The sequence below is a fragment of the Scyliorhinus canicula genome, chromosome 4 (assembly GCF_902713615.1).
Source record: "Scyliorhinus canicula chromosome 4, sScyCan1.1, whole genome shotgun sequence".
Taxonomy (NCBI): domain Eukaryota; kingdom Metazoa; phylum Chordata; class Chondrichthyes; order Carcharhiniformes; family Scyliorhinidae; genus Scyliorhinus; species Scyliorhinus canicula.
Genome location: NC_052149.1, coordinates 239943662 through 239969796, shown reverse-complemented (window position 1 = coordinate 239969796; position 26135 = coordinate 239943662). Strand labels below are relative to the sequence as shown.

Genomic DNA, 26135 nt, shown 5'->3' with positions numbered 1-26135 from the left:
TGCAGGCAGCATGTGGAATTGACAACAAAATCCCAGAGTGAAATAGAACAGGGATGTAGGATCAGCAGAGGCAAATTAATGAACAGGAAATTGAAAACAGAGATCATTTGTGGTCTTCTTTACACAGAGTGATGAATACTTGAATTAATCATCCGGGCAACAAAGCCTCTGGGGTCATTCACAGTGTAGTGAGCGGCTCTGGGAGAAGATCATATGGAATTATGGTCGAAGATGACAGGCAGGGTTCTCGCTAATGTCCTGGACAATATTTGTCCCTTCACCAACATCAGAATTAAACCGGATTAAGTGGGTCATCAGCACATTTGTCGAACCTTGCTGTGTGCAAATTGTTTCTACATTTCCAATCGCACCACAGTGACTTTGCCAATGATGTTTAATTGGTTGTGAAGCACTTTGAGAAATCCTGTGGCCATGAAAGGCACAGGGCTGGATTCTCCGTCCCACCACACCACATTTCTGGGTCAACACGCCGACGGGATACTCCATTTCTCCGGCTGGTCAATGGGGTTTCCCATTGTAGGGAAGCCCCAGGCCATCGGGAAAACCCCCCGGGCTGCCGGCAAAATGGAGCCTCCCGCCGGTGGAGAATCCACAATAGGAACACAAATACTTTCCATTTTTAAGATTAAAATCAGGTAATTTCTGTAAAGGGGGCTTCATTCGCAATGCTGGTTCTCAACTTGGGGGTGATGGCAAAGTATAAAGTCGTTCTCGCTACACTGTGATATCTGATTACAAGGTGGTCTTGTGCACATGTTTATTTCTCTGAGCCACTGGATCTGGGTTTGAGTCCTGCTCCAGGACCTTTTGACTGTGGAAGGTTCCCTCATAAAGATCGTAACTCAGTACGTTGCATATCCATCGAACTCTCATGGCAGGTGGGAAAAGTGGGAGAGATTCCTGGTCAGCCGAGTGATGGAAAGAAATTGGAGCCTTGACCATGTCTATCCATAGCCCCAGGCTAAAACATACATGAAAAAATGCTTGCTGCCAGTGTAGCTCTAACTCCTGGGGTGGCGGGAGGGGAAGCGGGGTGCAGTTGGCTGGGTGGCCGGTGTGGATTCCGCAGGGTAGCACAGTGGTTAGCGCTGTTGCTTCACAGATCTAGGGTCCCAGGTTTAATTCCCGGCCTGGGTCACTGTCTGTGCAGAGTCTGCACGTTCTCCCTGTGTCTGCGTGGGTTTCCTCCGGGTGCTCCGGTTTCCTCCCACAAGTCACGAAAGACGTGCTGTTCGGTGAATTGGACAATCTGAATTCTCCCTCTGTGTCCCGAACAGGCGCCGGAGTGTGGCGACTAGGGGCTTTTCACAGTAACTTCATTGCAGTGTTAATGTAAGCCTACTTGTGACAATAATAAAGATTGTTATTATTATTATTTAGGACATGTCACTTTACCCTAGTACGGTGAAGGTCATAGCACTATTACATAAGAACATAAGAACTAGGAGCAGGAGTAGGCCATCTGGCCCCTCGAGCCTGCTCCGCCATTCAATTAGATCATGGCTGATCTTTTGTGGACTCAGCTCCACTTTCCGGCCCGAACACCATAACCCTTAATCCTTTTATTCTTCAAAAAACTATCTATCTTTACCTTAAAAACATGTAATGAAGGAGCCTCAACTGCTTCACTGGGCAAGGAATTCCATAGATTCACAACCCTTTGGGTGAAGAAGTTCCTCCTAAACTCAGTCCTAAATCTACTTCCCCTTATTTTGAGGCTATGTCCCCTAGTTCTGCTGTCACCCGCCAGTGGAAACAACCTGCCCGCATCTATCCTATCTATTCCCTTCATAATTTTAAATGTTTCTATAAGATCCCCCCTCATCCTTCTAAATTCCAACGAGTACAGTCCCAGTCTACTCAACCTCTCCTCATAATCCAGCCCCTTCAGCTCTGGGATTAACCTAGTGAATCTCCTCTGCACACCCTCCAGCGCCAGTACGTCCTTTCTCAAGTACGGAGACCAAAACTGAACACAATACTCCAGGTGTGGCCGCACTAACACCTTATACAATTGCAACATAACCTCCCTAGTCTTAAACTCCATCCCTCTAGCAATGAAGGACAAAATTCCATTTGCCTTCTTTTTTTTTATATAAATTTAGATTAGCCAATTATTTTTTCCAATTAAGGGGCAATTTAGTGTGGCCAATCCACCTACTCTGCACATCTTTGGGTTGTGGGGGCGAAACCCACGCAGACACAGGGAGAACGTGCAAACTCCACACGGACAGTGACCCAGAGCCGGGATCGAACCTGGGACCTCAGCGCCGTGAGGCGGTTGTGCTAACCACTAGGCCACCGTGCTGCCCTCCATTTGCCTTCTTAATCACCTGTTGCACTTGTAAACCAACCTTCTGTGACTCATGCACTAGCACACCCAAGTCTCTCTGAACAGCGGCATGCTTTAATATTTTATTGTTTAAATAATAATCCCGTTTGCTGTTATTCCTACCAAAATGGATAACCTCACATTTGTCAACATTGTATTCCATCTGCCAGACCCGAGCCCATTCACTTAACCTATCCAAATCCCTCTGCAGACTTCCAGTATCCTCTGCACTTTTCGCTTTACCACTCATCTTAGTGTCATCTGCAAACTTGGACACATTGCCCTTGGTCCCCAACTCCAAATCATCTATGTTGCACTTTTGTTCAGAGGACTGAAGAAGATTTGATCCTATCAGCAATTAACTCACTGTAACTGGACCTGGCACGTCCCAAAAAATGCTATAAATATAAGTTACTTATAACAGGATGCACAGGAAATTGTTGATTAATCTGGCACTTGTATCATCTCCGGTATGACAATGGTCACTGAATTCGGAGCACAGGCCTGGTCAGCCTCTGCAGTGATCGACATTCTCCTGTTTATTTCTGTGAAACAAAAAGATAACACTTGATCAGTTGTTAACCGTAGTGAGACCAATGTCTTCATTAAACCCTTGGTATTGACTGGAGTTTAACATCTGACCAACATTTAAAACCTTTTATAATCCAATTGCTTGAAGAAAATATATGTGAATGTAGCGATTTGCATGACGTGTACACACTGACTCATGAGGGGAAATGAAATTCAGAGATGTGCTTATAAAATAATTAATCATTGGTCTGGAAGAAATGCTACAGGAACAATGTTTATGTTTATTTAATGACGACATGAGCTTATAAAGCACAACTTTTTTTCTTTTCCAAATGTTACTCCAATTAACTGAATAAAAGATCTTTAAAGCATTGCACATCCTGAAAACTGTTAACATTAGCACAATTTGCAGGTGATGCTTGAGTTGATGCAACGTTTTACCCCGGTAATTACCTTTGAAATTAATATTTCTTTCTTTGAGGTTATGGGAGCTCTTTGATGGTCGGGCCTGTCACCAGGAAAGAGGCTGCTGATCTTGCCAGCTTCTTCGCACATTGGCCATAGCTGTAGAACTATTTCACTAAACCTTTTTGCTTAGAAGTTATGAGAAGTGTTGGCATTGGAAAAGAAAATGGGAGGCGCAGTGATTAGCGCTGCTGCCTCGTTACGGCGGGGACCCGGGTTCAATTCCGGCCTTGGGTCACTGTCTGTGTGGAGTCTGCACGTGGTTTGGATTTATTTATTGTCACGTGTACCGAGGTACAGTGAAAAGTATTTTTCTGCGAGCAGCTCAACAGATCATTAAGTACATGGGAAGAAAAGGGAAGAAAAGAAAATACATAATAGGGCAACACAAGTTACACAATGTAACTACATAAGCACCAGCATCGGATGAAGCATACAGGGTGTAGTGTTAATGAGGTCAGTCCATAAGAGGGTCATTTAAGAGTCCGGTAACAGTGGGGAAGAAGCTGTTTGTGAGTCTGTTTGTGCATGTTCTCAGACTTTTGGATCTCCTGCCCGATGGAAGAAGTTGGATGAGTGAGTAAGCCGGGTGGGAGGGGTCTTTGATTATGCTGCCCACTTTCCCCAGGCAGCGGGAAGTGTAGATGGACTCAATGGATGGGAGGCAGGTTTTTGTGATGGACTGGGCTGTGTTCACGACTCTCTGAAGTTTCTTGCGGTCCTGGGCCGAGCAGTTGCCATACCAGGCTGTGATGCAGCCAGATAGGATCTGTAAAAGTTGGTAAGGGTTAATGTGGACATGCCGAATTTCCATAGTTTCCTGAGGAAGTATAGGCGCTGTTGTGCTTTCTTGGTGGTAGCGTCAACATGGGTGGACCAGGACAAATTTTTGGAGATGTGCACCGCTAGGAATTTGAAACTGCTAACCATCTCCACCTCGGCCCCGTTGATGCTGGCAGGGGTGTGTACAGTACTTTGCTTCCTGAAGTCAATGATCAGCTCTTTAGTTTTGCTGGCATTGAGGGTGAGATTGTTGTCGCTACACCACTCCACTAGGTTCTCTATCTCCCTCCTGTATTCTGACTCGGCGTTATTCGAGATCCAGCCCACTATGGTCGTATCGTCAGCAAACCTGTAGGTGGAGTTAGAACCAGATTTTGCCACGCAGTCGTGTGTGTACAGGGAGTAGAGTAGGGGGCTAAGTACGCAGCCTTGCGGGGCCCCGGTATTGAGGACTATTGTGGAGGAGGTGTTGGTGTTCATTCTTACTGGTTGTGGTCTGTTGGTCAGAAAGTCGAGGATCCAGTTGCAGAGTGGAGAGCCAAGTCCTAGGTTTTGGAGCTTTAATATGTGCTTGGCTGGGGTTATGGTGTTGAAGGCAGAGCTGTAGTCAATAATAGGAGTCTGATGTAGGAGTCCTTGTTGTCGAGATGGTCGAGGGATGAGTGTAGGGCCCGGGAAATGCCGTCTGCTGTGGACCCGTTGCGACGGTATGTGTATTGCAGTGGATCAAGGCGTTCTGGGAGTATGGCGGTGATGCGCTTCATGATCAGCCTCTCAAAGCACTTCATTATGACTGAAGTCAGGGCCACCGAACGGTAGTCATTGAGGCACGTTGCCTGCTTCTTCTTTGGCACCGGTATGATGGTGGTCTTCTTGAAGCAGGTGGGGACCTCGGAGTGGAGTAAGGACAGGTTAAAGATGTCCGCGAATACCTCTGCCAGCTGGTCCGCGCCGGCTCTGAGTGCACGTCCAGGGATCCCGTCCGGGCCCGTCGCCTTCCGAGGGTTCACTTTCAGAAAGGCCGATCTGACTTCGGAAGCTGTGATGGTGGGTATGGATGAGTTATTGGCTTTCCTCCGGGTGCTCCGGTTTTCTCCCACAGTCGAAAGATGTGGAATGGCCATGAACAATGCACGGGGTTACAGGGATAGGGCAGAGTGTGCCGAGGTAGGCTGCTCTTTCAGAAGGTCAGTGCAGGCTCGATGGGCCGAATGGCCGAATGAGGCCAACAAAGAATGGCCTCTTTGTAGGGATTCTCTGGATTCTTTTAATTTTTAAAATAAATTTTGAGTATCCAATTCTCTTTTCTAATTAAGGGGCAATTTAGTGTGGCCAATCCACCTACCCTGCACATGTTTTGGGGTTCTGGGAGTGAGACCCACGCAGGCACAGGGGGAATGTGCAAATCCCACACGTACAGTGACCCGGGCCGGGATGATCGTAACTGTGACCTCGGCGCCGTGAGGCAGCAGTGCTTACCACTGCACCCCCCGTGCTGCCCATTGGGATTCTATGTGAGGAACCCTTCCAGGAATTCACCCAATCAGATTGAAAATCTTTTTTGCAGGAATAGGTTGGGAATGGGATTGGTGCTTGATGGCTGGTGCAGGCAGGATGGGCCGAGGGCCTTTCTGTGATTTAAAGCTCTATAACTGATGAGACATTGAACCACAGGGGCCAAGAAGATTTGATATAATGTCCCACTCTTTGCTTCATTAACCATCACAGTTGAGCTCCTTTGAATGAAGAGTTCGCTTGATGCAAGTCAACGTGGATTTGTGGCTTTTGGAGGGATGAACCGGCCTGGCTGATAAAGGCTGACGTCGGGTTTTGGACAGGAGTTCCTGTGCAGTGTGGAGTGTGAATTTACCTTCTGCTTAGCACTGCTGCCTCACGGTGCCGAGGACCCGGGTTCGATCCCCGCCCCGGGTCACTGTCCGTGTAGAGTTTGCACATTCTCCTCGTGTCTGCGTGGGTCCCACCCCCACAAACCCCAATAGATGTGCAGGGCAGGTGGATGGGCCACGCTAATTTGTCTCCTTAACAGGGATTTTACAAAAAAGACCTTCTGCACTGTAGGGATGGTCGATGGTCACTGTCTGAACTCATGTGAGGACGATCACATGGGGAAGTGCCCAGTTAGTCTACCCACACCCAAGTAAACTTGGTCCTCGAAGGACAGGGCAAAAAGGGACAAAGATGATGATTGTTAAATTCCTTCACAAGCTGATAAATGCTGGTTGATTTAATTAGGTTTCATTGCCTCGGTGTTCTATTTCTTTCCTGACTATGTTTGCCTTTTGTTTATGCTGCCTCGCTCCATGATTTCCCCTTGCTGCTGCACACAGATTTGACAATCAGCTAATTGAAGCATAATCTTCACTGAACCAAAGCGTTTCTTGGCAAACTAATTGTATGTTTTATTCGGGTCCACCTGCCTTACTTAACAACACATTTAAAAAAAAACATTTTCTCATGCTTTCTTTAAATGACCATGAAATAACATTTGTGTTTAATGAAAAGGAGTAAGCACGCGTAAATATTTCCCTCGATTGTGCCAACTTATCATTATTGCACTTATATTTTAAATACATTTAGAGCACCCAATTCATTTTTTCCAACTCAGGGGCAATTTAGCGTGGCCAATCCACCTTCCCTGCGCATCTTTGGATTGTGGAGGCGAAACCCACGCAAACACGGGTATAATGTGCAAACTCCACACGGACAGTGACCCGGGATCGAACCTGGGACCACTGCGCCGCCATGCTCCACTTATTTCATGTTATCTGTTAACAGCATATATAAACACTTTGGAGGGCAGCACGGTGGCGCAGTGGGTTAGCACTGCAGTATCACGGCGCTGAGGTCCCAGGTTTGATCCCGGCTCTGGGTCACTGTCCATGTGGAGTTTGCACATTCTCCCCGTGTTTGTGTGGGTTTCGCCCCCACAACACAAAGATGTGCAGGCTGGGTGAATTGAACATGCTAAATTGCCCCGAAGTTGGAAAAGAATGAATTGGGTACTCTAAATTTATGTATAAAAAAAATATATAAACACTCTGGACAAACGTTGCACATTTCCAACAAGTTGAGTTCATCAAAAACCCTGCTGACCTCTTATCCCAACTCACACCATGTCCCATTGACCTGCCATTTTTCCGGCAAGCTAGCTTAGTGGTTAGCACTGTTGCTTCACAGCTCCGTGGCCCCGGGTTCGATTCCCCGCTGGGTCACTGTCTGTGCGGAGTCTGCAAGTTCTCCCCGTGTCTGCGTGGGTTTCCTCCGGGTGCTCCGGTTTCCTCTCACAGTCCAAAGATCTGCAGGTTAGGTGGATTGGTCATGATAAATTGCCCTTAGTGCCCAAAAAGGTTAGGTTGGGTTATGGGGGTGGTGTGGGCTTAAATGGGGTGCTCTTTCCCAGGGCCAGTACAGACTCGATGGGCCGAATAGCTTCCTTTTTCATTGTAAATTCTATGATTCTATGTGCTCACTGACTCCCGGTTCAACAATGCCTTGATTTGAAATCAAATCACAGATCAAATCGCAGACACTGCGACAACGAATGAACGGGTACTGTGCGACAATCACCAGACAGGAATGTTCCCTTCCAGTCGGGGAACACTTCAGCAGTCAAGGGCATTTAGCCTCTGATCTACATAGACATACATAGAACAGTACAGCACAGAACAGGCCCTTCGGCCCTCAATGTTGTGCCGAGCAATGATCACCCTACTCAAACCCACGTATCCACCCTATACCCATAACCCAACAACCCCCCCTTAACCTTACTTTTTAGGACACTACGGGCAATTTAGCATGGCCAATCCACCTAACCCGCACATCTTTGGACTGTGGGAGGAAACCGGAGCACCCGGAGGAAACCGACGCACACACGGGGAGGACGTGCAGACTCCACACAGACAGTGACCCAGCCGGGAATTGAACCTGGGACCCTGGAGCTGTGAAGCATTTATGCTAACCACCATGCTACCATGCTGCCCCATCTCCGGGTATGCGTTCTCCAAGGCAGTCTTCAGGACACGCGACAACGCAGAATTGCTGAGCAAAAACTTATAGCTAAGTTCCGCACGCCTGAGTGCGGCCTCTTGGATTCATGTCGCATTACATCCACCCCCCACCATCTGGCCTGGACTTGCAAAATCCTACCAACTGTCCTGGTTTGAGACAATTCACACCTCTTTAACCTGGGGTTACTACCCCTATCTCTGGATCTGTAAAGGTTTGATTACCCGCAAATACTCGCATTCCAAGCATTGTCTGGCATCTCTGACTTTGTCTATATATATGTATCTGGAACATACCTCTCCATTCACCTGAGGAAGGATTAGTGCTCCGAAAGCTCGTGTTTGAAACAAACCTGTTGGACTTTAACCTGGTGTTGTAAGACTTCTTACTGTGCTTGATTTGAAAGTCACAGCAGTTTTCAAATCACCGCGTGGCCTCACCCCTCCCTATCTTTGTAATTTTAGGGATGGGCAATTAGTGCCAATCTAGCCAGCGATGCCCACATCCAGTCAAGGAGTAAAAAAAAACACTCCTCCAGCCACACAAACTCCGAGGTATCTACATCCCTTCCATTCCTGTTCACCCCCGATATCCACCATTGGTAGTCACGCCTTCAGCTGCCAGAGTTTGGAAAAATGTCTCTTAATTGGGTCACAATTGAGTGCTCGATTTCTGCAAGAGTGGATCACTTTTTGGAAGGCATTCCAATTATCCCTAACTCCAGCCATTCCAGTGACATGTCCTGCTAGACCACGGCTTCATCCGATTTCTGAAGTGTGATTCCTTTTCACACCCTCAACATATGTGAAACTGTCCCAAATCGATCTGGATGCAGCCTTCATGAAAAATGGACAGAATCACAGAGTGTATTTTTCGAAAAACGAGCCCATTGTAATGGAATGGAATTTCATAATAGCTGTGACATTTAAACCAGCAGCACTGATATTCCAAACCTATGGCCCAGATTCCCATGAACAAAAACATTTATCATTCAGCCACCAATCAAACTTTAGTCCTTGAATCTTATGGTACACAAGGCGCCTGTTCATATTATCTTCTGGAATGGCACAGCAGGCTTGAGGAGCTTATTCTGGCCTATTCTTGCTCCTACGTCTTGCATTCCAAAGATCATTTTCCAATACTCTTAAATCCATGACTCCTGCGGACTAATCTTTTTGCAAACGGGAATATATTAGACAGGGAGAAACTATCAAAATGACTTGGAATTCCCGCTTCTTTTGCACTCCGAATTTTTAATGTCTCCCATATTGGTGGCTGTACCTTCATAGCTCGAGTCTGAAGCTTTGGAATTGGCTGCCGAAACCTCTCCATCTTTCTCTTTTTCTTGAAGACGCTTTTTGAAACTTACTTTTATTCAGATTTCTATTTCATCTACCCGAATACCTCCTTACGTGACACAGTGTTCTTGAGTGCGACACTCAAGTGAGAGATTTATCAGCTGATGTCTTGGGAGTGCGACTTAGACCCTCAAACGTCTGCGTCAGAGGTGAGCAAATTGCAATGTCGAAGATACGGGGCTGGATTCTCCGATTTTGCGGCTATGCCCAGAGGAAGCTTCTAGTGTTACAGCCAAAAAGTTGGAGCTGCCACAGCACCGATGCTCCGCCTGGTGAGGGGCAAGCAGCCGCTCCACATAATTGCCGTGTCTGTGGCCGTGCATGCGCATGGCGGCGGACTGTGGCGGCAACGCCGTACAACAAGGTGTCAGCCGCACGCGGACCCAGCCTGTCAGATAATGCCCCCCTGTTACACCCCTCACCACCCCCCCAACAGTCCCCCCAGCCCCTGCCTAAGGCCCCCTCCCCCCCGGTCAGCGGAGCAGCTCCACCCACCCCTCCATTACAGATCCAGAGATAGGGGGTGATCCCAGGTTAAAGAGGTGTGAATTGATCCCGATCTCTGAATCTGTAATGATTTGATTACCTGCAAATGCTCGCATTCCAAACATTGTCTGGCATCTCTGACTTTGTCTATATAAATGTTTCTGGAACATACCTCTCCATTCACCCGAGGAAGGAGCAGTGCTCCGAAAGCTCGTGTTTGAAACAAACCTGTTGGACTTTAACCTGGTGTTGTAAGACTTCTTACTGTGCTCACCCCAGTCCAACGCCGGCATCTCCACATCATGACAGAAAGTCAGTCAGCTTTTTCACCCATCACTCCAGAAAATAATGTGTTCGGAACAACCTAATGAGCCACAATAGTCTTTTCTGACCAGCAGATTTCAAGGTCTATCTGGACAAATTCCGGGACACTGGCATTTGCAACATGTAACCGCGACCGGATGCAGTCCAGGGCTATAAAATGTTAATTGGTCCATTTGTTCATGTAGCGCATGCCAAGGGTTTATCTTCCATCTGTTGTTGGGAGGTGGGCCTCACTGGCATTGTCTGATTAATTATCCATCCTCAGGGCAGCAGGATGGCACACTGGGTTAGCCTTGATGCCTCACGGTGCCGAGGTCACAGGTTCGATCCCGGCTCTGGGTCACTGTCCGTGTGGAGTTTGCACATTCTCCCCGTGTCTGCGTGGGTTTCGCCCCCACAACCCAAAGATGTGCAGGGTAGGTGGATTGCCCAAGCTAAATTGCCTCTTAATTGGAAAAAATGTATAAGAAAAATATTGTCCATCCCCTGGTCATCCCACAGCATTAAGGGGCAACCATGTTGTGTGGACTGCATTCACACGTGGTCTGTTCTGGGCAACGTTTGGCTGCTGGTCTCAGAGGGTATCGGTGAACTGGTTGGATTTTTAAAAGCTACAATCTAGCAGCATTTGTCATCAGCCATTTGTGGTGCTAGCCCACAAATTACTGGATTGATTGAATTTTGATGACACATTATGTGGCCAGCTTGATTGTAATATGGTCTTAATATCTGTTTAATTCGGGCAAGAAAGTGGTAATTAAAGTCGATCAATGCCCTGGGCAATGCTGCAGAACAAATGAAAGCAATTCCTTGCATGACATTCGTGCAGAGAGGTGGTGTCATCAAACTGGATCCACCAGATCGATCTGCAGGTGTCAATCGACTGGAAAGGTCCCATTTATAACTTGCGCCTCATGGCAGGAGTTGAGATATGTTTGGGAACGTATGGGACAGCACGGTAGCACAGTGGTTAGCACGGTGGCTTCACAGCGGCAGGGACCCGGGTTCGATTCCCAGCTTGGGTCACTGTCTGTGTGGAGTCTGCACGTTCTCCCTGTGTCTGCGTGGGTTTCCTCCGGGTGCTCCGGTTTCCTCCCACAAGTCCCGAAAGATGTGCTGTTAGGTGAATTGGACATTCTGAATTCTCCCTCTGTGTACCCGAACAGGCGCCGGAAAGTGGCGACTTGGAGATTTTCACAGTAACCTCATTGCAGAGTTAATTTAAGCTTACCGAATGACATGCTCTGGAGGTTTGCCCTCAAAGAAAATGTGAAATTAGTCTCAAGTGATTTGAAAATTAAATTTGGTTCCAGAAATGTGTTTTTATGCTCTTGTTTGTTGATGTTACGTTTGTTCCCTTCACCTCCTTGCATCCTCAGCAACAATGATTTATTTGCCTTTTTGTGGTGACCTTTGTGTTAAATGGAGGGGTAAGGGGAAAAGACATGGGGCGGGACTCACCCCTACCTGGCGGGGCGGGAGGTCCCGGCGGGATGGAGTGGCGTGAACAGCTCCAGCTTCGGCCGCCCCAAAGGTGCAGAATCCTCCGCACCTTTAGGGGCCAAGCCTTCACCTATAGGGGCTTGGCCCGCACCGGAGTGGTTTGCACCCCGCCAGCCGGCGTGGAAGGCCTTTGGCGCCATGCCAGCCGGGGCCGAAGGGACTCCGCTAGTCGGCGCGGGTCCGCGCGGGAGCGTCAGCGGCTGCTGACGTCATAACCGCGCATGCGCAGGGGGGGGTCACCTCCACGTCGGCCATCGCGGAGGCTGACACGGCCGACGCGGAGGGGAAAGAGTGCCCCCACGGCACAGGCCCGCCCACGGATCGGTGGGCCACGATGACGGGCCAGGCCATAGTAGGAGCACCCACGGCCAGATCACCCCGCGTGCCCCCCAGGACCCCGGAGCCAGCCCGCGCTGTCTGGTCCTGCCGGTAAGGGAGGTGGTTTAATTCACGCCGGCAGGACCGGCTTTACAGCAGCGGGACTTCGGCCCATCGCGGGCCGGAGAATCGCCGGGGGGGGGGGGCGCTGACCGGTGCAGCGCCATTCCCGCCCCCGCGAATCTCCAGTGCAGGAGAATTCTACGACCCGGCGGGATCGGAGAATCCGCCCATGATAAGTGGTACAGATAATGAAAATGGATACTGAGACATTAGAGAGGTGGAGGAGCTGAGGGAGTGCCGCACTGTCAGAGGGTCAGTACTGAGGGAGTGCCGCACTGTCAGAGGGTCAGTACTGAGGGAGTGCTGCACTGTCAGAGGGTCAGTGCTGAGGGAGTGCTGCACTGTCAGAGGGTCAGTACTGAGGGAGTGCTGCACTGTCAGAGGGTCAGTGCTGAGGGAGTGCTGCACTGTCAGAGGGTCAGTACTGAAGGAGTGCTGCACTGTCAGAGGGTCAGTGCTGAGGGAGTGCTGCACTGTCAGAGGGTCAGTACTGAGGGAGTGCTGCACTGTCAGAGGGTCAGTACTGAGGGAGCGCTGCACTGTCAGAGGGTCAGTACTGAGGGAGTGCTGCACTGTCAGAGGGTCAGTACTGAGGGAGTGCTGCACTGTCAGAGGGTCAGTACTGAGGGAGTGCTGCACTGTCAGATGGTCGGTACTGAGGGAGTGCTGTGGTGTTTTTTAAAATTCATTTATGTGATGTGGGTGTTGCTGCCAGGCCAGTATTTATTGTCCTTCCTCGTTCAGTTCTCTTTTTTTGCTACTGCTGAATCTGCATCCATCCCTAACACGATATACAATTGAAGTCCTGACCACTCCGCACATGAAATGTTTTCCTTGGGTCACCTCTGATTCTTTTACCAATCACCTTAAACTAATCCTCTGGTACTTACGTCCCCAACCATTATTTTATCCAAATTCTTCTTGATTTGAAAATCCTTGATAAAGTCACTGAAATAATAATCGCATTGATGTGGAATACAGTCCCCCGGTCTCCTCTCATCAGTCCTCGTGTCTCAATGAGGCTTTTTAATTCTCTGTATGTGGGACATCATTACGTGCCCCAATCAACCAGCGCGTCTTCATATGTGAATATGAACAGAGAATATCAGCAGAGGCGTTGATTTTTTAATTAAATTTCGAGCACCCTATTATTTTTTACCTTCCAGTTAAGGGGCAATTTAGCGTGGCCAATCCACCTAACCTGCACATCTTTGGGTTGTGGGGGCGAAACCCACGCAGACACGAGGAGAATGTGCAAACTCCGCCTGGAGAGGGCTGGGATTCGAACCCAGGTCCTCAGCGCCGTAGTCCCTGTGCTAGCGACTGTGCCACCGTGCCACCCTCCAAATCCTTAATTTTACTATCGGGAATTGGACAGAGTTTTGCCGAATTGAGAGTTCTGGAATTATTGGAACCAGTTTAAACACCTCCTTTCCCAGAAACTACTGAAAATAGCGCAGCACGGTAGCACAGTGGTTAGCACTGTGGCTTCACAGCTCCAGGGTCCCAGGTTCGATTTCCAGCTTGGATCACTGTCTGTGCGAAGTCTACACGTTCTCCCCGTGTCAGCGTGGGATTCCTCTGCGAGCTCCGTTTTCCTCCCACATGTCCCGAAAAACGTGCTGTTAGGTAATTTGGACATTCTGAATTCTCCATCTGTTCTGCCAACAACGATCAAACTTCTTTTTTGTATGAACAGCTGAAAATATTCCAGTTTGTCTTTGAAAATCTGTGCTTAAAGGCACTTGTGGCTATAAATTTCCAGGGAGAATGGCATCACAGCGAGATACACATTTCTGATCTGTGTTCTTTGTAGAGAGAGAGAGCGGCTCAGGAGGCAAGACTGAGAGTCTTCAAGCTGGAAGGTGCGAGAACAGATGAGAAGGCAAATGGAGAGGTGGGTTGGACTTGCTGTGGTGATGTATACATAGTGAAGGAAACATCCATTTCTAAACCATAGAGATATTGCTGGAAAATTTCAGCAGGTCTGGTAGTATCTGTAGCGAGAGTCCACATGACCCTTTGTCATTCGGACTTGAAACGTTCGCTCTTTTCTCTCCCTACAGATTCTGCCAGACCTGTTGAGATTTTCCAGCATTTTCTCTTTGGTTTCAAATTCCAGCATCCGCAGTAATTTGCTTTTATCCATTTCTAAACCATACTCTTCACTTTGTCTTGTTCCATTATGTGGTCTGGCACATTCGTTACCATTGAGTGAATCTTACAAAGAAAGCTAATCCAGGCATTAAAGCTCATAATTCTTTGGGTTTAATATTCATAAATAATTTACTAACCTCTATTTCATCTCAGGAAGTTACATACCTACTGCATTTATCTAGCCTTCCAAAAGGGGTATTTTAGTAGTATTCTTAAAGGGACAGAACATTTGGAGTTTACAGTTTGGCTTATCTAATAATTCCACGGAGGCAGAAATCCCTTCACCAGAATTCCTTTTATTTACAAAACCAACAGCAGTACGACCATATGCATTCAGCTTGTTGTCTACACCGGGAGTGCATTCAGCTCACTGTCTACACCGGGAGTGCATTCAGCTCGCTGTCTACACCGGGAGTGCATTCAGCTCGCTGTCTACACCGGGAGTGCATTCAGCTCGCTGTCTACACCAGGAGTGCATTCAGCTCGCTGTCTATACCGGGAGTGCATTCAGCTCGCTGTCTACACCGGGAGTGCATTCAGCTCACTGTCTACACCGGGAGCACTCAGCTCGCTGTCTACACCGGGAGTGCATTCAGCTCCCTGTCTACACCGGGAGTGCATTCAGATCACTGTCTACACCGGGAGTGCATTCAGCTCGCTGTCTACACCGGGAGTGCATTCAGCTCACTGTCTACACCGGGAGTGCATTCAGCTCGCTGTCTACACCGGGAGCACTCAGCTCGCTGTCTACACTAGGAGTGCATTCAGCTCCCTGTCTACATTGGGACCGTAGTGAGCTCGCTGTCTACACCGGGAGTGCATTCAGCTCGCTGTCTACACCGGGAGTGCATTCAGCTCACTGTCAACACCGGGAGTGCATTCAGCTCCCTGTCTACACCGGGAGTGCATTCAGCTCGCTGTCTACACCGGGAGTGCATTCAGCTCGCTGTCTACACCGGGTGTGCATTCAGCTCACTGTCCACACCGGGCGTGCATTCAGCTCACTGTCTACACCGGGAGTGCAGAGGATCTGACACTCCCTGTTATATACAAGAAAGGGGTCCCTGATTGGGCCACTAATCAGGGAACTCACATTATAATTAATTGGCCAGTGTCAAAACCTGGCCTAAATCATTATAGTTTGCAGGCTTTCCTGGCAGTCTGACCATGTGACATCCTGTTCACATACCGTCAGCATCATCAGCAGTCCCTCATGCCGAAGATGGCTCTCCCCTGCAGGCTTTAGTTCAAATGAGATGTCATATTAATGTTACCTTACTGAAGATTCTACCACTCCTCAGTGTCCTCGGAGGTGTGCAAAAATGAACATGGCAAGCGGGGAGAGTTACCGGGGGGGAGGGGGGGGGGGGGGGGGGGGCAGCGTTTCTCCGCAAACCGGCGGGGCGGGCCACTCCGGCACCGAGATGTGGCGTGAACCTTCCGGTGTTGGGCCGCCCCGAAGATGCGGCACCTTCAGGGGGTAGGCGGGGCCGGAGTGGTTTGCACCGCGCCAGCCAGCGCAGAAGGGCTTGGTGCCACGCCAACCAACGCCGAAGGGCGTCCACCGGCCAGCGTCATCCCAGCGCATGCACAGGAGGTTTCTTCTCCGCACCGACCATGGTGGAGGTTGACAGCAGCCGGTGCGGAGGGAAAGAATGTCCCCACGGCACAGGCCCGCCTGCAGATCGATGGGCCCCGATCGTGGGCTAGGCCACGGTCACTCTCCCTGGGGCCAGATCCCCCCGTGCCCACCCCAAGGAATCTGCAGGCCACCCATGGAGCCAGGTCCCGCCAGTCAGGGCGTGTTGTGATTTACGCCGGCAGGACCTGCTGAAAACAGGCAGCCACTCGGCCCATCGCAGGCCAGAGAATCCCCGGGGGAGCGGGGTTTCTGCTGCCAACGGGCTCCAACCGGCGCGGCACGATTCGTGCCCCTGCCAATACCCCGGCGCCCCTGCCAAAACCCCGGCGCTGGAGAGTACAACAGCCGCCGGGGACGGGATTCATGACCCCCCCCACCCCAGCGATTCGCCGGCGGGGGTGTCGGAGAATCCCGACCCAGGTCTCGTGGGACAGTGAGGAAAACCTTCTGGGGAATTGTTGGGTGTCTGTTGCAGCCCCCCCCCCCCATACACATACACACCCCACACTATCCTGGCTGCAACAACTCCAATCCTGCTACTCTGGGCCTGGCAAAGTCAGTCCTTCGAGTCTGGAACGTGAACAAAACAGAAAAGCCAGTCCTCGTTTTGAAAGATAAAGTGCTGTTTTTTCCAGTTATTATTAATTTAGTTTCATTTACCTAATGATCCCGATCATGACGGCATTTTAATTAGACTTCAAATTGTGTGGTGGAAATATTTTATTTGAGCTGTAATGGGTCACTATCATCTTTCGACGCAATGTGGCCTTTGTCTTGTGACAAGAGATCCTTTCCAGCAGATCTCTCAGTTACTTAAATGAAGATGCCGTCCTGAAGGATCCCGCTCTTTTGTGTAAATCCAAGAGACAGGTTATTCTGCTTTAATTATTTCCCTTGTTTCTGTAATTGGTTTTGCTGAGAGCGAGGAGGGAGAATTAATTGGGTTGCATTAGAAGATGGTTCACAAAGCTAAAGCTAGAAGCACAACCTTAACCCTTGAGATACTTTGGGCTGCATTATCCTCATCTGCCGATGGATTTGAAGGTATTTGGGGAGGGGGTTGTGCATATATAATCCAGCAGACGGCCAGTACCCCCCTACCTGCCTACCCCAGCCCTTGCCCCTTCCCCTGCCCCACTGAACTTTTTGGTTGGCCTGCTCATTGTCTTCTTTCTTGTGTACAGGACACACCTGGGCAATTTACCGCAATGCTGGGTAGATGCCAGTGTTGTAGCTGTACTGGAACAGCTTGGCTAGGGGTGCAGCAAGTTCAGGAGCACAAGTCTTCAGTGCTATTGCCGGAATATTGTCAGGGTCCATTGACTTTACAGTATCCAGTGCCTTCAGCCGTTCCTTGATATCACATGAAGTGATATTGGCTGAAGAATGGCACATGCGATGCTGGGGACCTCTGGAGGAGACCGAGATGGATCACCCACCCAGAACTTCTGGCTGAAGATTGTTGCGAATGCCTCAGTCTTGTCTTTTGAACGTATGTGCTGGGCTCCTCCATCATTGAGGCTGGGGATATTTGTGAAGCCTCCTCCTCCAGTGAGTTGTTTAATTGTCCACCACCATTCACGGCTGGATGTGGCAGGACTGCAGAGCACAGATCTGATGTGTTCATTGTGGAATCGCTGAACTCTGTCTATTACTTGCTGCTTATGCTGTTTGGTACACAAGTAGTCCTCTATTGTAGCTTCACTGGGTTGACACCTCATTTTTCGGTGCAATGATGCTGCTCCCAGCATGCTCTCCTACATCCTTCATTGAACCAGGGTGGATCCCCTGGCTGGGTGGTAATGGTAGAGTGGGGGATATTCCGGGCCACGAGGTTGCAGATTGTGGTTGAATAAACTTCTGCTGCTGCTGATGGTCCACAGTGCCGCGTGGGTGCCCAGTCTTGAGTTGCTGGATCTGTTTGAAGTCTATCCCATTTAGCACGGTGGTAGTGCCACACAACACGATAGAGGGAGTCCTCAATGTGAAGATGGGACTTTGTCTCCACAAGGACTGTGCGGTGGTCAGTCCTACCTATACTAGAACATAGAACATAGAACAGTACAGCACAGAACAGGCCCTTCGGCCCTCGATGTTGTGCCGAGCAATGATCACCCTACTCAAACCCACGTATCCACCCTATACCCGTAACTCAAACAACCCCACCTTAACCTTACTTTTTAGGACACTACGGGCAATTTAGCATGGCCAATCCACCTAACCCGCACATCTTTGGACTGTGGGAGGAAACCGGAGCACCCGGAGGAAACCCACGCAGACACGGGGAGAACGTGCAGACTCCGCACAGACAGTGACCCAGCTGGGAATCGAACCTGGGACCCTGGCGCTGTGAAGCCACAGTGCTAACCACTTGTGCTACCGTGCTGTCCAGGTTGGAGTGACCCAGAGGGAATCCCGTCCTTGCAATGTCACACTCACCTTCCAGGTCACAGCCTGCCACAATGTGGGGGAGCATTGGATTGTGGCCTATTATGCTCTGAATTGTGCTATCAGAGTGCTTGAATTTGACTGAACAGGTGACTGGGAAAGACAGCATTCACAGAATCCATAGAATCCCGGCAGTGCAGAAGGAGGCCAATCGGCCCATTGAGTCTGCCCCAACCTTCCAAAAGAGCACACTACCTAGGCCTACTCCCCTGCCCTACCCTCAGAATCCTGAGCATTGCTCATGGCCAATCCACCGAACCTGCACATCTTTGGACTGTGGGAGGAAATCGGAGCAGGCAGACACGGGGAGAACGTGTAAACCCCACACAGCCAGTGACCCAAGGCGAGAATCAAGCTCTGCTCCTCGACACCGTAGAGGAGCAATGCTAACCACTGTACCACCGTGCCATCCTTTGCAAAGCAGCAGCCCAGAGCATGTGTTCAGTTTCTGGAATGATAACAGCAGCTTGAATAATGCCATCAACTCAATAAAATGTTCCTGATGTCCTGCCCAATATCATCAAAACCACATCAGCACCATGACAACATAGCAACAGTGACAACACTACTAATGTACTTCAATGTGCTCTGTATTCTTCTCAGATCATGAAAGACGATGTATAAATGCAAGTTTTTCTTTCTTTTAATATTGCTTTCTTCAGCAAACCAGCATGAATGACCAATTTATCTCTTTATGAGATCTTGCTCGATTTAAATGACATAAAGCGATGCATTCCTCAGGTGATTGATTGCGTGTGAAACCGTTGAAGATATTTCTTATCAGTGAGGCGAGTCTATATCAACAGAAATCTTTTTATTTCTTGAACTATTAACTGCCAATCAGTACAAACATGAAAAATATTTTCCCCCCCCCCTCGTTTCCCTGCCCTCTCCTCTCCTGAAATGGGATTAGAGCTGGCTCCTCATCATATGGTACCTTCATGTCAGAGGGGAGGTTTTGGATTCACCACGAAAGTCAATTGAACAGTCAGCCTGACATCAGTAGTTGGGAAAATTCCAGAGTCCATTATGAGAGATGTCATAGCAGGTAACCTGGAAAACAGTGGCAGGATTGGACAGTCAGCATGGATTTACGGCAGAGAAATCATGCTTGGCAAATATATTGGAATTCTTGGAGGATGTAATTAGTAGAGCTGATGAGGGGGAAACCAGTGGATGTGATATATTTGGACTTTCAGAAGGCTTTCGACAAAGAGATTAGTGTGTAAAATTAAAGAACATGGGATTAGGGATCGTGTATTGAGAGGGATAGAAATGGGCCTCACGGTAGCATGGTGGTTAGCATCAATGCTTCACAACTCCAGGGTCCCAGGTTCGATTCCCGGCTGGGTCACTGTCTGTGTGGAGTCTGCACGTCCTCCCCGTGTGTGCGTGGGTTTCCTCCGAGTGCTCCGGTTTCCTCCCACAGTCCAAAGATGTGCGGGTTAGGTGGATTGGCCATGCTAAATTGCCCGTAGTGTAAGGTAAATGGGGGGATTGTTGGATTGCGGGTATACGGGTTACGTGGGTTTAAGTAGGGTGATCATTGCTCGGCACAACATCGAGGGCCGAAGGGCCTGTTCTGTGCTGTACTGTTCTATGTTCTATGGTTGGCTGAGAGTAAACAAAGAGTAGGAATTAACTGTCCTTTTCCGAATGGCAGGCAGTGTCCAGTGGGGTACCACAGGGATTGGTATTGGGCCCCAGCTATTCACAATATCAATTAATTATTTAAATGAGGGAATTAAATGGTAATATCTCCAAATTTGCAGATGATACAAAGTTGGGAGGGAGGGTGAGCTGTGAGGAGGATGCAGAGATGCTTCAGTGGGATTTGGACGGGCTGAGTGAGTGGGCACTTGCACGGCAGATACAGTATAATCTGGATAAATGTGAGGTTATCCACTTTAGTAGCAAAAACTAGAAGGCAGATTATTATCTGAATGGTCATACATTAGGAGAGAGGAATATGCAACGAGACCTGGGTGTCTTCCTACACCAGTCACTGAAGAAAATCCCTCTCTCCAGTTGCTCTGTCTGGACCCGTAGACTTAATTACCTGCAAAGACTTGCGTTCAAAGTATCGTATTGCATCTTTGACTTTGTCTGTATAGATGTTTCTGGAGCCCACCTCTTCATTCACCTGAGGAAGGAGCAGTGCTCCGAAAGCTAGTGATTCGAAACAAACCTGTTGGACTTTAACCTGGTGTTGTAAGACTTCTTACTGAAGATAAGCATACAGGTGAAGCAGGCGGCGAAGAAGGCAAATGGTATGTTGGCCTTCATAGCGAGAGGATTCGAGTACAGGAGCAGAGATGTCTTACTGGAATCATACAGGGCCTTGATCAAGCTACACCGGGAATATTGTGTGCAGTTTTGGTCTCCTTATCTGAGGCAGGATGTCCTTGTTATCGAGGGAGTGCAGAGAAGGTTTATCAGACTAATTCCTGGGATGGCAGGACTGACATAGGAGGAGAGATTGAGTCCGTTAGGATTACCTTCGCAGGAGCTTAGAAGGATGAGGGTGGATCTCATAGATGTCGATAAATGGTATTTATTTTTCATAAATTTAGAGTACCCAATTTATTTTTACCAATTAAGGGGCAATTTGGCGTGGCCAATCCACCTAGCCTGCACATCTTTGGGTTGTGGGGGCGAAACCAACGCAAACACGGGGAGAATGTGCAAACTCCACACGGACAATGATCCAGAGCCGGGATTGAACATGGAACCTCGGCGCCGTGAGGCAGCAGGGCTAACCCACTGCGCCACCGTGCTGCCTAGCAATCGATAAAATACTAGCAGGACTACACAGTGTAGATTCAGGATGGATGTTCCTGATGGCGGGAGAATCCAGAACCAAGGGGTACGGGGTAGACGGTAGCATGGTGGTTAGCGGAAATGCTTCACAGCTCCAGTGTCCCAGGTTCGGTTCCCGGCTGGGTCACTGTCTGTGCGGAGTCTGCACGTCCTCCCCGTGTGTGCGCGGGTTTCCTCCGGGTGCTCCGGTTTCCTCCCACAGTCCAAAGATGTGCGGGTTAGGTGGATTGGCTATGCTAAATTGCCCGTAGTGTCCTAAAAAGTAAGGTTAAGGGGGGGTTGTTTGGGTTACGGGTATAGGATGGATACGTGGGTTTGAGTAGGGTGATCATTGCTCGGCACAACATCGAGGGCCGTAGGGCCTGTTCTGTGCTGTACTGTTCTATGTTCTATGAACAGAGATGAGAAATCTCTTCAGTGAACCTGTGGAAGTTTCTGCCACAGGAAGAGTTGAGGCCAAAACATTGTATGTTTTCAAGGTGTTATATGTCCCTCTTGGGGCTAAAGAATATGGGGGGAAAACAGGAACAGGTTGGATGGTCAGACATGACAGCACGGTAGCATTGTGGTTAGCACAATCACTTCACAGCTCCAGGGTCCCAGGTTCGATTCCGGCTTGGGTCACTGTCTGTGTGGAGTCTGCACATCCTCCCCGTGTGTGCGTGGGTTTCCTCCGGGGGCTCCGGTTTCCTCACACAGTCCAAAGATGTGCAGGTTAGGTGGATTGGCCCTGTTAAAATTGCCCTTAGTGTCCAAAATTGCCCTTAGTGTTGGGTGGTTTTACTGGGTTATGGGGATAGGGTGGAGGTGTTAACCTTGTGTAGGGTGCTCTTTCCAGGAGCCGGTGCAGACTCGATGGGCCGAATGGCCTCCTTCTGCACTGTAAATTCTATGAATGGCGGAGTCGGCTCGAAGGGCTGAATGGCCTGTTCTTATTTTCTAATAGGATAATGACCACAAGCAAAGACCCTGCTGATTATTTGCTTACCCTTTTCCCATTCCCCACTCTGCCACACTTTCACCATCTCCTCCACCATACTCACCCATCAAACCTGGTATCTGTCAGGGCTTTCAACCCATTGAGACATCTCATTATTCAGTAGTTTCGGCATGCTAAGTCAGTTTTAGTAATCAATCTACACCGGTAGACTGGACTGGGTGTGAATTCTGTTGCTGCATAGTTTGATTCCCAGTGCAGGACGGAGAGGCAAGAGGCCCAGTTAAGAGATCGCAGCCTGCTCGCGGTTTGAGTTAAAACAGAAAATGCTGGATCAGCTCAGGAGGGGCAGCCTCTGTAGAGAGTGAAACAGAGTTAACCTTTCGGATATAAATGATCCTTCTACAGAACTGAAGAAAGATTGAAATGTGCAGAAATATATAGTCGGAAAGGGGATGGAGGAGGTGGGGCAGAACAGAAGACCATGGATAGGTCGGGGAAAAGGAGGTATGGGCACATTTTCATGGACATAGAACAATGGGGAGTGTTAATGGTGTAATTGAGGGATGAATAATGTTAATGGTGTTGAAAGGTAAGATAGCAGAACGTGTTAATTGGAGCAACTAAAAACCAGGTACAGGTGCCCAAGTGGGGGAGGGCTGGGGTTGTGTTGGACAAGCCAGAGAGCTAAAAAACATTGGAATGTCAAACTTCAAAAGGCCGAGGTGGGACGGGAGCTAAGATGGATGGGAAATTTACTGTCTAAACTCGTTGAGCTCAACATCTTTGCTTCATATGCCACGGTGTGGGCACCTACAGAGCCCATAGACAGGGCAGTGCGTGAATACATTTACACACACTTAGGCTCTACTCAACTGGCTTTGAAAAGGCCGATGGAAGAGTGATTATACAAAGCTTTAGCACCACGAGGCTCTCCCAGGATCTAATGTTATTTAAAAGCGCCTCCGCATGATTACTTCCAGTTTAGGTTACAGAAACCTTTACTGAATACAATTACTTTCAGGAAATGCAGACCAGGCATTGCAGCCAGTACAAGCAGTGTTAGCCAGAAAGGAAAGGTATCGTTAAAGCAAGGGCGTTGCACAAAATGCACAAGGACAGAGCTTTTTAAGGCGCTCTTGCTGTGTTCAACAACAAGTCAATAATAATCTAATAATAATATTTATTAATGCCACAAGTAGGCAACAGCACGAGCCACTGTGCTGCCATGCATTTATATAGCAGTCAAAAATCCCAAAGCACTTCAACTACTTCAACTCAATACTTTACTGTCGCACTGAGGAAGCACAGCCCTGTCAGAGGTGCTGTCTGTCAGGTGAAGTATTAAATCAAAGACTCCTCAGACTCCTCTGGTGAATACTCCACCGAAAGGATTCATTCACCTGAGGAAGGAGCTGCGCTCCGAAAGCTCGTGTTTGAAACAAACCTGTTGGACTTGAACCTGGTGTTGTAAGACTTCTTACCGTGCTCACCCCAGCCCAACGCCGGCATCTCCACATCATGGCCACCTAAAGGAGATTGGGGAATTCTCCCTGCTCTTCTTGTCAGTATTTCTTTCTCAATCAACACTTGATAAACAGATGACTTTACCATAATAATAATAATATTCTTTAGTGTCACAAGTAAGCTCACATTAACACTGCAATGAAGTTACTGTGAAGATCCGCTGGTCACCACACTCCGGCGCCTGTTTGGGTAGGCGGAAGGAGAATTCAGAAAGTCCAAATCACCTAACAGCACGTCTTTCTGGACTTGTGGGAGGAAACCGGAGCACCCGGAGGAAACCCACGCAGACACGGGGAGAACGTGCAGACTCCACACAGACAGTGAGCCAAGCCCGGAATCGAACCTTCCACACATCGCAGCACTGATTTCACTTTACAAAGGAGTTCAGAATTTTGGGACGATCCTAAGTCGTGAAAGATAGTGCATCAGTGCACATCCATTCTTGCTGACACTGTAAGTGTAAAGGGCCTCCTGACCCGCTCCTCAAAGGTCCAGCAGCCAGAGGTGAGGAAGTCCTCTTTTTCTTTTTGTGGCTTTGTAACCTGTGTGAAGGAGTTGAAAGAGGGCAAAGTTCGGAGCCAGCATCCGACCAATTTCCATTGAGCTCCCTGAAGCACATCAGCCACAAATTAGTTGCAAATGTGAATTTACAGCTTGTGGTCCAAACAATGAAACTATTGAGGACTATAACTGTGTGAAATCCTTCAACACTGGGGAGGTGATGGATGTGGAGAGAGGGGGTTGGGGACAGGGCAAGCTCGCATAAATGCTCAACAGACCGTCCACTGGAACTGCTGGGTGAAAGGTTTTCTTCCCCCAGGCTTGCTCTTATTTCTCATTGTCCGTGAGGAATCCTGAAGAGAGACATCATGCTGGGAACAGGAGACAGGATAGATGCAAACAGGAAATTAAAGAGACTTGTCCTTATTAGTAGAAAGCAGTGTGTAAAAACCCCATGGTTTGCCACATGTTTTACAGAAGCCTTGATTAGACCCTGTTATGCTTTGGCCATTGCATGCTAGGAAGGCGACATTAGCCATACAGGAGGTGCAGCGTCATTTTAATTTAAATCATGAGGACAGGTTGCATCAACTTTGCTTAATTGTGTTTCATGAGTTGCGGAGACTCAGGGCACAATCAGATCAAGGTGCTTCAAACATTTAGTGGATTGGATATGGAGGAATTATTTTCTCTCGTGGGTCAGTCAGCCGTGAGGGAACATATCTAATAATAATAATCTTTATTAGTGTCACCTTAACATTGCAATGAGGTTACTGTGAAAATCCCCTCGTCGCCACATTCCGGCACCTGTTTGGGTACACAGAGGGAGAACTCACAATGTCCAAATCACTTAACAAGCACATCTTTCGGGATTTGTGGGAGCAATCCGGAGCACCCGGAGGAAACCCACGCAGACACGGGGAGAACGTGCAGACTCCGCACAGACAGTGACCCAAGCAGGAATTGAACCTGGGACCCTGGTGCTGTGAAGCAACAGTGCTAACCACTGTGCTGCATTGAGGAAATGGAGTTTCTAAGAGTAGTCGAAACCTGGAATCCACTCCCTCCAAAATCCATTTAGCTACTAAGACACAAGATTAATTATTTTTAGTGGAACATGGTCGTGAAGGAAAGGGTTGAAAGGGGTAGATGGGGTTGAGGTACAGATAAACCATAATCTGATTGTTTGACTAATTAGGGTTGAGCAGCTGAATGGCTTCTTCCTCTTCCTAAAGCTCCAACAGTCAAAGGACATGGGTTAGGTAGGGAAACATTTTTAGATCGCTCAGCAAAGGTAAGGACATTTCTTTTCAATTTGATCTGACTTTCACTGCCAATGCTGCAATATTTCCAGGTGAAACTTCTCTGCTCCTGACAATCTGCTAACAAACATGGTTAACCAGGTATGATTAAGTATAGCGGCATCATAGACAAGGCTGACACAGGCTGCACGCAGAGGGAGAGAGCAATTAATTAAAGCCAGTCAGATTGACAGCTCTGTTGTGAGTTACATAGCACTCCACATCATTCCCCTCCCCTTCCCTGCTCAGTGACCCCAGTAGTGCTTCCTGGACCCCTCCTGATAAATTTCATGGCCCAACAGCTTCGAGTCTCTCTTGGCTTTTTGCGAGCTGCAGCCCCTTTCATTAGCACAGTTGTTACTAAACGCTTCCTGCAAATAAATGTCAGAGAACAGCAGCTTGCTGAGTCCACCAGTGAGCAGCAGTGTCGAGGAATGACAGCTACCATAACTCAGCAAGTCAGGAATCGTCAAGCACTTTGCCATGTTGATTAAAGGCAGCAATCATGAGCAGGTTTTCATTAATAAATCTG

General features: G+C 48.6%; 1 protein-coding gene across 6 annotated transcripts in view; it reads left to right on the top strand.

Moving 5' to 3' along the window:
• LOC119965495 (protocadherin-1-like) overlaps positions 1-26135 on the top strand; it is a 453693-nt gene that overhangs the window by 124494 nt on the left and 303064 nt on the right. For 5 of the 6 annotated variants that reach the window (XR_005460523.1, XR_005460524.1, XM_038796351.1 and 2 more), the window contains exon 3: positions 14087-14167. The exons of the other annotated variant lie outside the window; for it this stretch is intronic. Coding sequence is in view for 3 of the 5 variants with exons in the window: in XM_038796351.1 (XP_038652279.1) it covers positions 14087-14167 (81 nt within the window). In the remaining 2 variants the exon portion in view is untranslated. The remainder of the gene's footprint in view (positions 1-14086; positions 14168-26135) is intronic. 6 annotated transcript variants of the gene reach the window in all.